The following is a 17,619-nucleotide window of genomic DNA, read 5'->3' as shown; positions in this document are numbered from 1 at the left end:
ATCCTAATGATACTATCAGTGATTGTTCCTCATCTACCTGATGATGGGGAGGGGTGGTGTGACCTTCCTGTATGGAATCTCGAGGATGGGGACATCTCTCTGGTGGGTTCCCATTACTGGATCCATCTGTAGGAAACACACACACTGACTGAATACATTGTTTCTATGTGTTTATCAGATGATGGGGGATCTAGGTGGAGCCTCCTGTCATGCATGAGGGGAAATCAAGGGAACAGGGATGAGGAGGGCTAGCTGGCACACATGTTGGGAAGTACTCCATGTTCCTCAATCTAGAGGTGGGTAACAGTCACGCAACAACCCATACACACATTCCTATACTTATGGCTACCACAAGATAGGGGATTTGAGCCCCTGTGGTGGCTAGGGAACCCGGGGCGAGGACCTTGTTTGGTGAAGGAAGAACGAGAGGAAAGCTTGTACTGAACGGGCCAAAGCAGCTTAAATACAGTTGGCACTGCTCGCGATATCCAGGGTGGTCTGGTGGGTAATGTGGCAGATCTGATAACTCGCCCACACTAAGCCATCTGCCAGCAATCCACAAACACAGTACGGTTACATACTGATTAAGAGGGAGCCTAGATCGAAGACACAGACACTGGTTGACACAACCACTCTTATGCCGCGTACACACAATCAAACAATCGGGTGGAAAAAGTCTGGCAAACTCAAGTCCGCCAGACAATCCCCCCCGTGCGGACTTTTTTTACCCAAAAGTCCGGCGGACTAAGAAAGTATTTTTGCACTCCAATCTGTCCGCCGGACTCGCATTTTGGCAGACAATCCGGCCGTGTGTGTGTGCCAGTCCGCTGTACTTTTGAAATGAACGGACTTTTCCCGCCCGGAGAAAAGTCCGCTCATTTTGAGCGTGTCTCCGGGTAGTCGGGGCCAGCGAAGGAGGCGTCGCTGGCCCCCGTCACCTGGTATGGAGTTAAAGGGGAATCCCTACGCCGATGCTAGGTCCATATCAGACCCTTATCCGAGCACGCTACCCGGCCGGCCAGGAAAGGGGGCGGGGACGAGCAAGCGCCCCCCCCCCCCCCCCTCCTGAGCCGTACCAGGCCGTGTGCCCTCAACATGGGGGGTGCCTTGGGGAAGGCGGGCCGTGCGCAGAGCTAGCAGTAGATAGCGGAGGAGTCCAGCGAGAAGACGGAAGAAGACCCCCGGAGCTGTGCAATAAACTATTTTAACCCTTGTGTGTTGTGTTTTTTTTTTTACTTTTTTTTTTACAGGTGAATGGGTAGGGGTACATTGTACCCCATACTCATTCACATAGGGTGGGGGTCCGGGATCCGGGGGCCCCCTTATTAAAGGAGGCTCACGGATTCCGATAAGCCCCCCACCCGCAGACCCCGACAACCAATGGCCAGGGTTGTCGGGAAGAGGCCCTTGTCCTCATCAACATGGGGACAAGGTGCTTTGGGGTGGGGTAAGGCTCAGGAGGGGGGCGCTCGCTCGTCCCCACCCCCTTTCCTGGCCGGCCGGGTAGCGTGCTCGGATAAGGGTCTGATATGGACCTAGGGGGGGGGGACCCCCACCTGATATGGACCTAGGGGGGGGGACCCCCAGCCATCGGTGTAGGGATTCCCCTTTAACTCCATACCAGGTGACGGGGCCAGCAACGCCTCCTTCGCTGGCCCCGGCTACCTGGAGACGCGCTCAAAATGAGCGGACTATTCTCCGTGTGTGTGGGCGAGTCCGTTCATTTCAAAAGTAGGGCGGATATAGTCCGGCGGACTTAGTACGCCGTATTAGTCTGCTGCAAAAGTTCCGTGTGTGGGCAAGTAGCTCGTTCGGAAAGTCCGGCGGACAGTCCGGCGGAAAAGTCCGCCAGACTAAGTCCGCCGGATAGTCTGCTACGTGTGTACGCGGCATAAGTGTCCAAGTCTTCACAAAAGCCACTTAATAATTGTGTAATTTAAAGCAGAACTTCACCCAAAAGAGGAAGAACCACTTTTTTCCTCCTTCCGTGTTTGTAATATTTTTTTTTTTTGGTGGGGGAGGGGGTGTCTAATTTTGACAGGTACCCGCTCCCACTTATTGTTAGATCGCAAAGTGCGGACCCCCACCCCCCACCTCCTCCTCTTCCTTCCCCCGCAAGCTCTTGGGACACGTCACAGGTCCCAGGGGACTGCGGACCAGGGTGCGGCGCAGCTTACGCGTTGGGCAGTGGGCAGCCAGTTATGGAGCTGCAAGGAGTCACAGTCAGCTGATTAAATTTGGTATGTATCTACCACAGGGTGGTCCTGGGGATACATTACATAAAACACATGCCACGTCCTGATATTTGACTTTACTAAAAAAAACTCAATGAAAATTGTTGACAATAATGGACTTTTTAAGCATAATTATAGATATAACAGAAAAAGGGAAGATAAATTTAAAAAAAAAAATTATTTCTAAAGAGACAACAAACAGAATCTCAATGCCTCAGAGCAGGCATGTACTGGCCATCGGGACTACCGGGAGTTTCCCGGTGGGCCGATGCCTCAGTGGGCCTCTCTGATGTAAGGGGGCTGCTGATGGGACATTCTGATGTAAGGGGGGTGCTGATGGGACACTCTGATGTAAGGGGGCTGCTGATGGGACACTCTAATGTAAGGGGGTGCTGATGGGACACTCTGATGTAAGGGGGTGCTGATGGGACACTCTAATGTAAGGGGGTGCTGATGGGACACTCTAATGTAAGGGGGTGCTGATGGGACACTCTGATGTAAGGGGGTGCTGATGGGACACTCTGATGTAAGGGGCTGCTGATGGGACACTCTGATGTAAGGGGGCTGGTGATGGGACACTCTGATGTAAGGGGGTGCTGATTGGACACTCTGATATAAGGGGGCTGCTCATGGGACACTCTGATGTAAGGGGGCTGGTGATGAGACACTCTGATATAAGGGGGCTGGTGATGGGACACTCTGATATAAGGGGGCTGCTGATGGGACACTCTGATGTTAGGGGGTGGTGATGGGACACTCTGATATAAGGGGGTGCTGATGGGACACTCTGATGTAAGGGGGTGGTGATGGGACACTCTGATATAAGGGGGCTGCTGATGGGACACTCTGATGTAAGGGGGTGCTGATGGGACACTCTGATGTAAGGGGGCTGGTGATGGGACACTCTGATATAAGGGGGCTGCTGATGGGACTCTCTGATGTAAGGGGGTGCTGATGGGACACTCTGATATAAGGGGGCTGCTGATGGGACTCTGATGTAAGGGGGCTGCTGATGGGACTCTGATGTAAGGGGGTGCTGATGGGACTCTGATGTAAGGGGGCTGCTGATGGGACTCTGATGTAAGGGGGTGCTGATGGGACACTCAAAATGTAAGTGGGCCGGCCTGGATGAAGTCCAGGGCCAAATTTCTGTCCCAGTCCAGCCCTGCCTCAGAGCGTAATCCTTCACTGTCTAGCATGTTATAAGTACATCACATTCTACATATATTCCCATAGGCATCCAGCATAGGGACATCAAGGAACAAATAAAACCATCAGTACAGAAGATAATTTATATAGACAGTATATCACATAGGAATCAGCTCAGAGATACTTAAATGTTCTACATGTTTCGCGTTCACCATAACGCTTCATCAGGAGCTTATCATTTTTATTCCCTATGGATAACCAAAAAAGTGAAAAAGAGGCGTCTCTCTACAGGGATAAAGTAGTATTGTAGCCAGTGTATCATATATAGAGAAGCCCAAAAAGGAAGCAAGAACTCCAGAAATATAAGGCAGGAAAAAGGGAGAAGGGTTGTACAACCCGTAATCTTCCAGCTAGTCCAGCCAATGGTTTCCAAACTGTCCTTAAGGTAGAGGGGGGAGAAGAAAGCCACCCCTCAATGCTCTCCTAGCCTCACACCAGGGCTGCTGTGAGCGTGAGAAAGAAAGACACAAGTCCAATTATTTCTCTAAATCTTGTTTTCCAATTTTTTTTTTCCCAAATTTTTCCAAAATTTTTGAAAAAAATAATAAAAATTGGAAATCAAGATTTAGAGAAAAAAATGTGAAAAAAATATTTGAAAAAAAAAAAAATGATGGAGAGCAAATTCCTTTGGATGAGAATTTCATCCTGGTTTAAATAGCACGCTTACACCACTTTCAGCAGATAGAAAGCCAACCGTGGTTGGAATGCCACCTTTTCCTTATGCAGCGCCCAAGATAAATCCACAGCTCGGACACCCAACGCCAGGCTTTCGCAACATTTTAAACACCCTAGAGGAACCCCAAAAATAATTTCAAGTCTTAACCACTTTCAGACCGGACCAATTTGCTGGTCAAAGACCAGACCACTTTTTGCGATTCGGCACTGCGTCGCTTTAACTGACAATTGCGCGGTCGTGCGACGTGGCTCCCAAACAAAATTGACGTCCTTTTTTTCCCACAAATAGAGCTTTCTTTTGGTGGTATTTGATCACCTCCTGCAGTTTTTATTTTTTGCGCTATAAACAAAAATAGAGCGACAATTTTGAAAAAAACGCATTATTTTTTACTTTTTGTTATAATAAATATCCCCCAAAAATATATAAAAAAACTTTTTTTTCCCTCAGTTTAGGCCGATACGTATTCTTCTACATATTTTTGGTAAAAAAAAAAAATCGCAATAAGCGATTATTGATTGGTTTGCGCAAAAGTTATAGCGTTTACAAAATAGGGATAGTTTTATAGCATTTTTATTAATAATTTTTTATTATTTTTTTTTTACTAGTAATGGCGGCGATCAGCGATTTTTATTGTGACTGCGACATTGTGGTGAACACATCGGACATTTTTGACACTTTTTTGGGACCATTGTCATTTATACAGCAATCAGTGCTATATAAATGCAGTGATTCCTGTGTAAATGACACTGGCAGTGAAGGGGTTAACCAGTGGGTGGCAGTGTAGGGGTTAAGTGTTCCTAGGGGTGTGTTACTAACTGTAGGGGGGTTGGGCTTTCATTTAGTGAACACTGATCTCTGCTCCAATCACATGGAGCAGAGATCAGCGTCACTAGTTGCTAGGCAGAATGGAGAAATGCTGTTTACTCTGCATTTCCTCCATTCGGCCGCTCCGTGAGACGATCGCGGGGATGCCCGCGGCGATCGAGTCCGCGGGACCCGCGACCGGACTCTCGGGGGTCCCGACCAGTGCGGGAGCGCGCCGCCGGCGGCGCGCTCCCGATGGCAGGGCGGCATTGAATATTGGACGTACCTGTACGCCAATATGCCTGCCCGTGCCATTCTGTCGACGTACATCGTCGTGCGCTGGTCGGGAAGTGGTTAAGGAACCCCTAAAACCAATTCATCAGGGGTCAATAGAATAATGCCCCTTATGCAGCTGGTCAATAGGAAGAATGTTCCCCTTAAAATGGTGCTCAGAATGCCACCCTTAAAGACAGCTAAAAATATATTTGGTGTCATGCTGCTGGGCTTTGCTAAGTGGTTCTGAACCTTGAACTCTGTAGGCACCATCAAAAAGGTGGTGTATTAGCCACAGCTCAAGGAACCCCTAGAAACCTCTGGAGGAACCCCAGGGTTCCACGGAACCCTGGTTGAGAATGGCTACCCTACGCACTGAGGTGATGACCAAAAAACACTTTTCACGACTGGGTCGAGAGAAGAATATCTCAGAAATTTTCCAAGGGACGCTTTTGCCAAACTGACAAAACTAAATTCAGGTTCCCAATGGTCAGAAGTCAAAGGATGTTGGAAAAAAAAAAAAAGTGTCCAAAGCAGAAACCTGGCCCTTCACGGTTCTTAGGGCCAAACAACGATCCATGCCCCTTTGAAGAAAGGCCAAGATGAGAGCAACCGAGAACTTGTGGGAATGGAACCCCACTGACTGACAATAGACGAAGGAAGCCTTCCAGGTGCGATAAAAGAACCAAGGGAACCAATAAGCAACCCTGAACTTGAGCGGATGGAACCCTACTGAATAACAACAGGCGAAGGAAGCCTTCCAGGTGCGATAAAAGAACCAAGGGAACCAATGAGCAACCCTGAACCTGAGGGGATGGAACCCTACTGAATAACAACAGGCGAAGGAAGCCTTCCAGGTGCGATAAAAGAACCAAGGGAACCAATGAGCAACCCTGAACTTGAGCGGATGGAACCCTACTGAATAACAACAGGCGAAGGAAGCCTTCCAGGTGCGATAAAAGAACCAAGGGAACCAATGAGCAACCCTGAACCTGAGGGGATGGAACCCTACTGAATAACAACAGGTCGAAGGAAGCCTTCCAGGTGCGATAAAAGAACCAAGGGAACCAATGAGCAACCCTGAACTTGAGCGGATGGAACCCTACTGAATAACAACAGGCGAAGGAAGCCTTCCAGGTGCGATAAAAGAACCAAGGGAACCAATGAGCAACCCTGAACCTGAGGGGATGGAACCCTACTGAATAACAACAGGTGAAGGAAACCTTCCAGGTGCGATAAAAGAACCAAGGGAACCAATGAGCAACCCTGAACTTGAGGGGATGGAACCATACTGAATAGCAGCAGGCGAAGGAAGCCTTCTAGGTGTGATAAAAGAACCAAGGGAACCAATGAGCAACCCTGAACCTGAGGGGATGGAACCCTACTGAATAACAACAGGCGAAGGAAGTCTTCCAGGTGCGATAAAAGAACCAAGGGAACCAATGAGCAACCCTGAACTTGAGGGGATGGAACCCTACTGAATAACAACAGGTGAAGGAAACCTTCCAGGTGCGATAAAAGAACCAAGGGAACCAATGAGCAACCCTGAACTTGAGGGGATGGAACCATACTGAATAGCAGCAGGCGAAGGAAGCCTTCTAGGTGCGATAAAAGAACCAAGGGAACCAATGAGCAACCCTGAACCCGAGGGGATGGAACCCTACTGAATAACAATAGGTGAAGGAAACCTTCCAGGTGCGATAAAAGAACCAAGGGAACCAATGAGCAACCCTGAACTTGAGGGGATGGAACCATACTGAATAGCAGCAGGCGAAGGAAGCCTTCTAGGTGCGATAAAAGAACCAAGGGAACCAATGAGCAACCCTGAACTTGAGGGGATGGAACCCTACTGAATAACAACAGGCGAAGGAAGCCTTCTAGGTGCGATAAAAGAACCAAGGGAACCAATGAGCAACCCTGAACTTGAGGGGATGGAACCCTACTGAATAACAACAGGCGAAGGAAGCCTTCCAGGTGCGATAAAAGAACCAAGGGAACCAATGAGCAACCCTGAACTTGAGCGGATGGGACCCTACTGAATAGCAGCAGGCGAAGGAAGCCTTCTAGGTGCGATAAAAGAACCAAGGGAACCAATGAGCAACCCTGAACCTGAGGGGATGGAACCCTACTGAATAACAATAGGTGAAGGAAACCTTCCAGGTGCGATAAAAGAACCAAGGGAACCAATGAGCAACCCTGAACTTGAGCGAATGGAACCCTACTGAATAACAACAGGCGAAGGAAGCCTTCTAGGTGCGATAAAAGAACCAAGGGAACCAATGAGCAACCCTGAACTTGAGCGGATGGAACCCTACTGAATAACAACAGGCGAAGGAAGCCTTCCAGGTGCGATAAAAGAACCAAGGGAACCAATGAGCAACCCTGAACCTGAGGGGATGGAACCCTACTGAATAACAACAGGTCGAAGGAAGCCTTCCAGGTGCAATAAAAGAACCAAGGGAACCAATGAGCAACCCTGAACTTGAGCGGATGGAACCCTACTGAATAACAACAGGCGAAGGAAGCCTTCCAGGTGCGATAAAAGAACCAAGGGAACCAATGAGCAACCCTGAACCTGAGGGGATGGAACCCTACTGAATAACAACAGGTGAAGGAAACCTTCCAGGTGCGATAAAAGAACCAAGGGAACCAATGAGCAACCCTGAACTTGAGGGGATGGAACCATACTGAATAGCAGCAGGCGAAGGAAGCCTTCTAGGTGTGATAAAAGAACCAAGGGAACCAATGAGCAACCCTGAACCTGAGGGGATGGAACCCTACTGAATAACAACAGGCGAAGGAAGTCTTCCAGGTGCGATAAAAGAACCAAGGGAACCAATGAGCAACCCTGAACTTGAGCGGATGGAACCCTACTGAATAACAACAGGCGAAGGAAGCCTTCCAGGTGCGATAAAAGAACCAAGGGAACCAATGAGCAACCCTGAACCTGAGGGGATGGAACCCTACTGAATAACAACAGGCGAAGGAAGCCTTCCAGGTGCGATAAAAGAACCAAGGGAACCAATGAGCAACCCTGAACTTGAGGGGATGGAACCCTACTGAATAGCAGCAGGCGAAGGAAGCCTTCCAGGTGCGATAAAAGAACCAAGGGAACCAATGAGCAACCCTGAACTTGAGGGGATGGAACCCTACTGAATAACAGCAGGCGAAGGAAGCCTTCCAGGTGCGATAAAAGAACCAAGGGAACCAATGAGCAACCCTGAACTTGAGGGGATGGAACCCTACTGAATAACAACAGGCGAAGGAAGCTTTCCAGGTGTGATAAAAGAACCAAGGGAACCAATGAGCAACCCTGAACTTGAGGGGATGGAACCCTACTGAATAACAACAGGCGAAGGAAGCCTACCAGGTGCGATAAAAGAACCAAGGGAACCAATGAGCAACCCTGAACTTGAGCGGATGGAACCCTACTGAATAACAACAGGCGAAGGAAGCCTTCCAGGTGCGATAAAAGAACCAAGGGAACCAATGAGCAACCCTGAACTTGAGGGGATGGAACCCTACTGAATAACAACAGGTGAAGGAAACCTTCCAGGTGCGATAAAAGAACCAAGGGAACCAATGAGCAACCCTGAACTTGAGGGGATGGAACCATACTGAATAGCAGCAGGCGAAGGAAGCCTTCTAGGTGCGATAAAAGAACCAAGGGAACCAATGAGCAACCCTGAACTTGAGGGGATGGAACCCTACTGAATAACAACAGGCGAAGGAAGCCTTCTAGGTGCGATAAAAGAACCAAGGGAACCAATGAGCAACCCTGAACTTGAGGGGATGGAACCCTACTGAATAACAACAGGCGAAGGAAGCCTTCCAGGTGCGATAAAAGAACCAAGGGAACCAATGAGCAACCCTGAACTTGAGCGGATGGGACCCTACTGAATAGCAGCAGGCGAAGGAAGCCTTCTAGGTGCGATAAAAGAACCAAGGGAACCAATGAGCAACCCTGAACCTGAGGGGATGGAAACCTACTGAATAACAATAGGTGAAGGAAACCTTCCAGGTGCGATAAAAGAACCAAGGGAACCAATGAGCAACCCTGAACTTGAGCGAATGGAACCCTACTGAATAACAACAGGCGAAGGAAGCCTTCTAGGTGCGATAAAAGAACCAAGGGAACCAATGAGCAACCCTGAACTTGAGGGGATGGAACCCTACTGAATAACAACAGGCGAAGGAAGCCTTCCAGGTGCGATAAAAGAACCATGGGAACCAATGAGCAACCCTGAACTTGAGGGGATGGAACCCTACTGAATAGCAGCAGGCGAAGGAAGCCTTCTAGGTGCGATAAAAGAACCAAGGGAACCAATGAGCAACCCTGAACTTGAGGGGATGGAACCCTACTGAATAACAACAGGCGAAGGAAGCCTTCCAGGTGCGATAAAAGAACCAAGGGAACCAATGAGCAACCCTGAACTTGAGGGGATGGAACCCTACTGAATAACAACAGGCGAAGGAAGCCTTCTAGGTGCGATATAAAAGAATCAAAGGAACCAATGAGCAACCCTGAACTTGTGGGGATGGAACCCTACTGAATAACAATAGGCGAAGGAAACCTTCCAGGTGCGATAAGAGAACCAAGGGAACAAATGAGCAACCCTGAACTTGAGCGGATGGAACCCTACTGAATAACAACAGGCGAAGGAAGCCTTCCAGGTGCGATATAAAAGAATCAAAGGAACCAATGAGCAACCCTGAACTTGTGGGGATGGAACCCTACTGAATAACAACAGGCGAAGGAAACCTTCCAGGTGCGATAAAAGAACCAAGGGAACCAATGAGCAACCCTGAACTTGAGCGGATGGAACCCTACTGAATAACAACAGGCGAAGGAAGCCTTCCAGGTGCGATAAAAGAACCAAGGGAACCAATGAGCAACCCTGAACTTGAGGGGATGGAACCCTACTGAATAACAACAGGCGAAGGAAGCCTTCCAGGTGCGATAAAAGAACCAAGGGAACCAATGAGCAACCCTGAACTTTAGGGGATGGAACCCTACTGAATAACAACAGGCGAAGGAAGCCTTCTAGGTGCGATATAAAAGAATCAAAGGAACCAATGAGCAACCCTGAACTTGTGGGGATGGAACCCTACTGAATAACAACAGGCGAAGGAAGCCTTCCAGGTGCGATATAAAAGAATCAAAGGAACCAATGAGCAACCCTGAACTTGTGGGGATGGAACCCTACTGAATAACAACAGGCGAAGGAAACCTTCCAGTTGCGATAAAAGAACCAAGGGAACCAAAGAGCAACCTTGAACTTGAGCGGATGGAACCCTACTGAATAACAACAGGCGAAGGAAGCCTTCCAGGTGCGATATAAAAGAACCAAGGGAACCAATGAGAACTCAATTTTTATAAAAGGTATGAACATGTTGCAAGGATTTTGAAATCCATCCAGTTCAACCAATAGAAGGAACAAAAGATATACTCAATCCTTTACCAACTGTTGATCCAGAGGAGGGCAAAAAACCCCAATAAAGCATTAACCAATTTTCTCTAGCAGGGGAAAAAATTCCTTCCTGATCCTCCAAAAGCCAATCAGAAGCCAATTCCTTAGATATTACATATATATATATATATATATATATAGATATATATATATATATATCTATATATATATATATCTATATATATATATATATATATATACAGTGGTGTGAAAAAGTGTTTGCCCCCTTCCTCATTTCCTGTTCCTTTGCATGTTTGTCACACTTAAGTGTTTCGGAACATCAAACCAATTTAAACAATAGTCAAGGACAACACAAGTAAACACAAAATGCAATTTGTAAATGAAGGTGTTTATTATTAAAGGTGAAAAAAAATCCAAACCATCATGGCCCTGTGTGAAAAAGTGATTGCCCCCTAAACCTAATAACTGGTTGGGCCACCCTTAGCAGCAACAACTGCAACCAAGCGTTTGCGATAACGTGCAATGAGGCTTTTACAGCGTCCTGGAGGAATTTTGGCCCACTCATCTTTGCAGAATTGTCCTAATTCAGTTACATTAGAGGGTTTTCGAGCATGAACGGCCTTTTTAAGGTCATACCACAACATCTCAATAGGATTCAGGTCAGGACTTTGGCTAGGCCACTCCAAAGTCTTCATTTTGTTTTTCTTCAGCCATTCGGTGGTGGACTTGCTGGTGTGTTTAGGATCATTGTCCTGCTGCAGAACCCAAGTTCGTTTCAGCTTGAGTACACGAACAGATGGTCGGACATTCTCCTTCAGGATCTCTTGGTAGACAGCAGAATTCATAGTTCCTTTTATCACGGCAAGTCTTCCAGGTCCTGAAGCAGCAAAACAGCCCCAGACCATCACACTACCACCACCATATTTTACTGTTGGTATAATGTTCTTTTTATGAAATGCAGTGTTCCTTCTACGCCAGATATACTTGGACACACACCTTCCAAAGAGTTCCACTTTTGTCTCATCGCTCCACAGAATGTTGTCCCAAAAGTCTTGGGGATCATCAAGATGTGTTGTGGAGAAATTGAGACGAGCTTTGATGTTCTTTTTGCTCAGCAGTGGTTTTCTCCTTGGAACTCTGCCATGCAGGCCATTTTTGCCCAGTCTTTTCCTGATGGTGGAGGCATGAACGCTGACCTTAACTGAGGCAAGTGAGGCCTGCAGTTCCTTGGACGTTGTTGTGGGGTCTTTTGTGACCTCTTGGATGAGTCGTCGCTGCGCTCTTGGGGTAATTTTGGGCGGCCGGCCACTCCTGGGAAGGTTCACCACTGTTCCATGTCTTCGCCATTTGTGGATAATGGCTCTCACTGTGGTTCGCTGGATTCCCAAAGCTTTGGAAATGGCTTTATAACCCTTTCCAGACTGATAGATCTCAATTACTTTCTTTCTCAATTGTTCCTGAATTTCTTTGGGTCTCGGCATGATGTGTAGCTTTTAAGGATCTTCTGGTGGACCTTACTGTGTCAAGCAGCTCCTATTTAAGTGATGCCTTGATTGTGAACAGGTGTGGCAATAATCAGGCCTGGGTGTGGCTAGAGAAATTGAACTCAGGTGTGGACAACCACAGTTATAGTATGTTTTAACAAGGGGGGCAATCACTTTTTCACACAGGGCCATGATGGTTTGGATTTTTTTTCACCTTTAATAATAAACACCTTCATTTACAAATTGCATTTTGTGTTTACTTGTGTTGTCCTTGACTATTGTTTAAATTGGTTTGATGTTCCGAAACACTTAAGTGTGACAAACATGCAAAGGAACAGGAAATGAGGAAGGGGGCAAACACTTTTTCACACCACTGTATATAGTCTGGTTGGAAGAAAGACACAAGTCTTACTAGGATGAACTTCTCATCCAAAGGAATTTGCTCTCCATCATTTAAAAAAAAAAAAAAAAAAAATCTTAAAAAAAAAAATGTTTCCAGTTTTTTTCTCTAAATCTTGTTTTCCCCCAAATTTTCCCCCAAATTTTTCAAAAATTTTGGAAAACAAGATATAGAGGAAAAAAATTGAAAAAAAAATTAGAAGAAAAATAAAAATTTGAAATATAATAAATAAATGATGGAGAGCAAATGAGAAGTTCATCCTAGTTTAAATGCCAGGCTTAACACCAGCAGATAGAAAAGCCAACCGTGTTTGGAATACCACCTTTTCCTTATGCAGCACCTAAGATGAATCCACGGATCGGACACCCTACGCCAGGCTTTCTCAATATTTTAACACCGTACAGCAGTGATGGTGAACCTTGGCACCCCAGATGTCTTGGAACTACATTTCCCATGATGCTCCACCACACTGCAGAGTGTATGAGCATCATGGGAAATGTAGTTCCGAAACATCTGGGGTGCCAAGGTTCACCATCACTGCCCTAGAGGAACCCCTAAAATAATTTTCAGGTCTGAAGGAACCCTTACTCAAATACATAGTTACATAGTCTGGTTGAAAGAAAGACACAAGTCCATTTTTTTTCTCTAAATCTTGTTTTACAATTATTTTTTCTTTCAAAATTTTTCCAAAATTTTTGAAAAAGGAGATTTAGAGAAAAAAAATTGAAAAGAAAATTATAATTCAGGTCTCAAGGAACCCTTACTTAAAATACATAGTTACATAGTCTGGACACAAGTCCAATTTTTTTCTCTAAATCTTGTCTTACAATTTTTTATTTTCAACATTTTTGCAAAATTTTTGAAAAAGGAGATTTAGAGAAAAAAAATTGAAAAGAAAATGAAAAACTAAATTCACGTTCTCAATGGTCAGAGAGAAGTCAAAGGATGTTGAAAAAAAAAAAAAAAAAGTGTCCAAAGCAGAAACCTGGCCCTTCACAGTTCTTAGGGTCAAGCAACGATCCATGCCCCTTTGAAGACAGGCCAAGATGCGAGCAACCGAGAACTTGTGGGAATGGAACCCCACTGACAAACAACAGGCGAAGGAAGCCTTCTAGGTGCGATAAAAGAACCAAGGGAACCAATGAGCAACCGAGAACTTGTGGGAATGGAACCCCACTGACAAACAACAGGCGAAGGAAGCCTTCTAGGTGCGATAAAAGAACCAAGGGAACCAATGAGCAACCGAGAACTTGTGGGAATGGAACCCTACTGACAGAAAACAGGCGAAGGAAGCCTTCTAGGTGCGATAAAAGAACCAAGGGAACCAATGAGCAACCGAGAACTTGTGGGAATGGAACCCCACTGACTAACAACAGGCGAAGGAAGCCTTCTAGGTGCGATAAAAGAACCAAGGGAACCAATGAGCAACCGAGAACTTGTGGGAATGGAACCCTACTGAGAAACAACAGGTGAAGGAAGCCTTCTAGGTGCGATAAAAGAACCAAGGGAACCAATGAGCAACCGAGAACTTGTGGGAATGGAACCCCACTGACTAACAACAGGCGAAGGAAGCCTTCTAGGTGCGATAAAAGAACCAAGGGAACCAATGAGCAACCGAGAACTTGTGGGAATGGAACCCCACTGACAAACAACAGGTGAAGGAAGCCTTCTAGGTGTGATAAAAGAACCAAGGGAACCAATGAGCAACCGAGAACTTGTGGGAATGGAACCCCACTGACAAACAACAGGCGAAGGAAGCCTTCTAGGTGCGATAAAAGAACCAAGGGAACCAATGAGCAACCGAGAACTTGTGGGAATGGAACCCCACTGACTAACAACAGGCGAAGGAAGCCTTCTAGGTGCGATAAAAGAACCAAGGGAACCAATGAGCAACCGAGAACTTGTGGGAATGGAACCCCACTGACAAACAACAGGTGAAGGAAGCCTTCTAGGTGTGATAAAAGAACCAAGGGAACCAATGAGCAACCGAGAACTTGTGGGAATGGAACCCCACTGACAAACAACAGGCGAAGGAAGCCTTCTAGGTGCGATAAAAGAACCAAGGGAACCAATGAGCAACCGAGAACTTGTGGGAATGGAACCCCACTGACTAACAACAGGCGAAGGAAGCCTTCTAGGTGCGATAAAAGAACCAAGGGAACCAATGAGCAACCGAGAACTTGTGGGAATGGAACCCCACTGACTAACAACAGGCGAAGTAAGCCTTCTAGGTGCGATAAAAGAACCAAGGGAACCAATGAGCAACCGAGAACTTGTGGGAATGGAACCCCACTGACAAAAAACAGGCGAAGGAAGCCTTCTAGGTGCGATAAAAGAACCAAGGGAACCAATGAGCAACCGAGAACTTGTGGGAATGGAACCCCACTGACAAACAACAGGTGAAGGAAGCCTTCTAGGTGCGATAAAAGAACCAAGGGAACCAATGAGCAACTGAGAACTTGTGGGAATGGAACCCTACTGACAAACAACAGGTGAAGGAAGCCTTCTAGGTGCGATAAAAGAACCAAGGGAACCAATGAGCAACTGAGAACTTGTGGGAATGGAACTCCACTGACAAAAAACAGGCGAAGGAAGCCTTCTAGGTGCGATAAAAGAACCAAGGGAACCAATGAGCAACCGAGAACTTGTGGGAATGGAACCCCACTGACTAAAAACAGGTGAAGGACGCCTTACAGGTGCCATAAAAGAACCAAGGGAACCAATGAGCAACTGAGAACTTGTGGGAATGGAACCCCACTGACAAACAACAGGCGAAGGAAGCCTTCTAGGTGCGATTAAAAAAAACAAGGGAACCAATGAGCAACCGAGAACTTGTGGGAATGGAACCCCACTGACTAAAAACAGGTGAAGGACGCCTTACAGGTGCCATAAAAGAACCAAGGGAACCAATGAGCAACCGAGAACTTGTGGGAATGGAACCCCACTGACAAACAACAGGCGAAGGAAGCCTTCTAGGTGCGATTAAAAAAAACAAGGGAACCAATGAGCAACCGAGAACTTGTGGGAATGGAACCCCACTGACTAAAAACAGGTGAAGGACGCCTTACAGGTGCCATAAAAGAACCAAGGGAACCAATGAGCAACCGAGAACTTGTGGGAATGGAACCCCACTGACAAACAACAGGCGAAGGAAGCCTTCTAGGTGCGATTAAAAAAAACAAGGGAACCAATGAGCAACCGAGAACTTGTGGGAATGGAACCCCACTGACTAAAAACAGGTGAAGGACGCCTTCCAGGTGCCATAAAAGATGACACAAAAAGTGGACTTCCAGGCTCAAAGTATTACGGAAATGATAACTGGAGAGAGACCTTCATCCTTCAGCACCTGGCTTGCTATAGCCATGCCGTTTAAGCCAGTGACCCGTAAAACAATTTCAGGGTGGAGTCAAAGTTGCCACGGTACGCCGGCGACCAACTGAACGAGATCGGACCAGGTCTTGGCTCATCTGCCGAAGTGTCGAGACCCTCAGGGCCACTCAACAACAGCAGAGTCGTCTCAGTCCATCCCACCATAGCGGGGAGCTTCATGTCCTCGATGGCAATGATGGACGGACGGACGGAGAGGGGACTACCCAAATCTATGAATATCTGGCCTGTCAACCAGCACTGCAATGGATTAAAAAAACAAAAAAAAAAAAACATTGACACGAACAAAAAAAAATACATCGACTGAAGCAGAAAGATTTATTGACAGGAGCAAAAAAAGGAAAACATCCTATGTCCTAATTCCTAAGCAACAGGAAGAAAAAAATGAGGGTGTGTTGCAGAGCAACCCCAAAGCACCCCCTATGTTGAGGGCATGTGGCCTGTTATGGTACAGGATGGGGGCACTCACTCACCGCTCCCCCCCAGCCCTTTCCTGGCCTTTTGGGGTGCATAATCGGATAAGGGCCTGGTATGGATTTTGAGGGAACCCATGCCATTTTTTTTTTGCTTAATTATGGAGTGCGGTTTCCCTTAAAACCTATACCAGACCCAAAGGGCCTGGTATAGATGGGAGCCCCGCGTTGTTTTTTTTTTTTTTGTTCTGAATTTTTATTTGCCGGCAATTCTGTTTACGAGTCATTGGTTTCTTAACCACTTGCAGACCGGACCATTTTGCTGGTCAAAGACGAGACCACTTTTTGCGATTCGGCACTGCGTCGCTTTAACTGACAATTGCGCGGAAGTGCGACGTGGCTCCCAAACAAAATTGACGTCCTTTTTTTCCCACAAATAGAGCTTTCTTTTGGTGGTATTTGATCACCTCTGTGGATTTTATTGTTTGCGCTATAAACAAAAATAGAGCGATAATTTTGAAAAAAAACGCATTATTTTTTACTTTTTGTTATAATAAATATCCCCCAAAAATATATAAAAAAACATTTTTTCCCTCAGTTTAGGCCGATACGTATTCTTCTACATATTTTTGGTAAAAAAAAAATCGCAATAAGCGATTATTGATTGGTTTGCGCAAAAGTTATAGCGCTTACAAAATAGGGGATAGTTTTATAGCATTTTTATTAATAATTTTTTTATTATTTTTTTTTTTTACTAGTAATGGCGGCGATCAGCGATTTTTATTGTGACTGCGACATTGTGGCGGACCCATCGGACATTTTTGACACATTTTTGGGACCATTGTCATTTATACAGCAATCACTGCTATATAAATGCAGTGATTCCTGTGTAAATGACACTGGCAGTGAAAGGGTTAACCAGTGGGTGGCAGTGTAGGGGTTAAGTGTTCCTAGGGGTGTGTTACTAACTGTGGAGGGGCTGGGCTTTCATTTAGTGAACACTGATCTCTGCTCCAATCACATGGAGCAGAGATCAGCGTCACTAGTTGCTAGGCAGAATGGAGAAATGTTGTTTACACGGCATTTCCTCCATTCGGCCGCTCCGTGAGACGATCGCGGGGATGCCCGCGGCGATCGAGTCCGCGGGTCCCGCGTCCGGATTCACGGGGGTCCCGACCAGCGCGTCCCGGACTCACGGGGGTCCCGATGGCAGGGTGGCATCGAATATTGGACGTACCTGTACGCCAATATGCCTGCCCGTGCCATTCTGTCGACGTACATCGTCGTGCGCTGGTCGGGAAGTGGTT

At 46.6% G+C, this 17,619-nt stretch overlaps 1 protein-coding gene across 1 annotated transcript in view; it reads right to left on the bottom strand.

Annotated features, from left to right (window-relative positions):
- The window catches only part of LOC143955640 (uncharacterized), a 54,519-nt gene that overhangs the window by 35,704 nt on the left and 1,196 nt on the right, over window positions 1–17,619 (bottom strand). Inside the window, exon 3 of the mRNA XM_077465743.1 lies at window positions 38–126. Coding sequence (XP_077321869.1) covers window positions 38–126 — 89 coding nt within the window. The remainder of the gene's footprint in view (window positions 1–37; window positions 127–17,619) is intronic.

The sequence above is a fragment of the Lithobates pipiens genome, unplaced genomic scaffold, assembly GCF_037356315.1.
Source record: "Lithobates pipiens isolate NorthernLeopardFrog02 unplaced genomic scaffold, aLitPip1_a1.2 Scaffold_35, whole genome shotgun sequence".
Lineage (NCBI taxonomy): Eukaryota > Metazoa > Chordata > Amphibia > Anura > Ranidae > Lithobates > Lithobates pipiens.
Note: the sequence above shows the minus strand (reverse complement) of the source record. Positions and strands in the feature narration are given on the sequence as shown.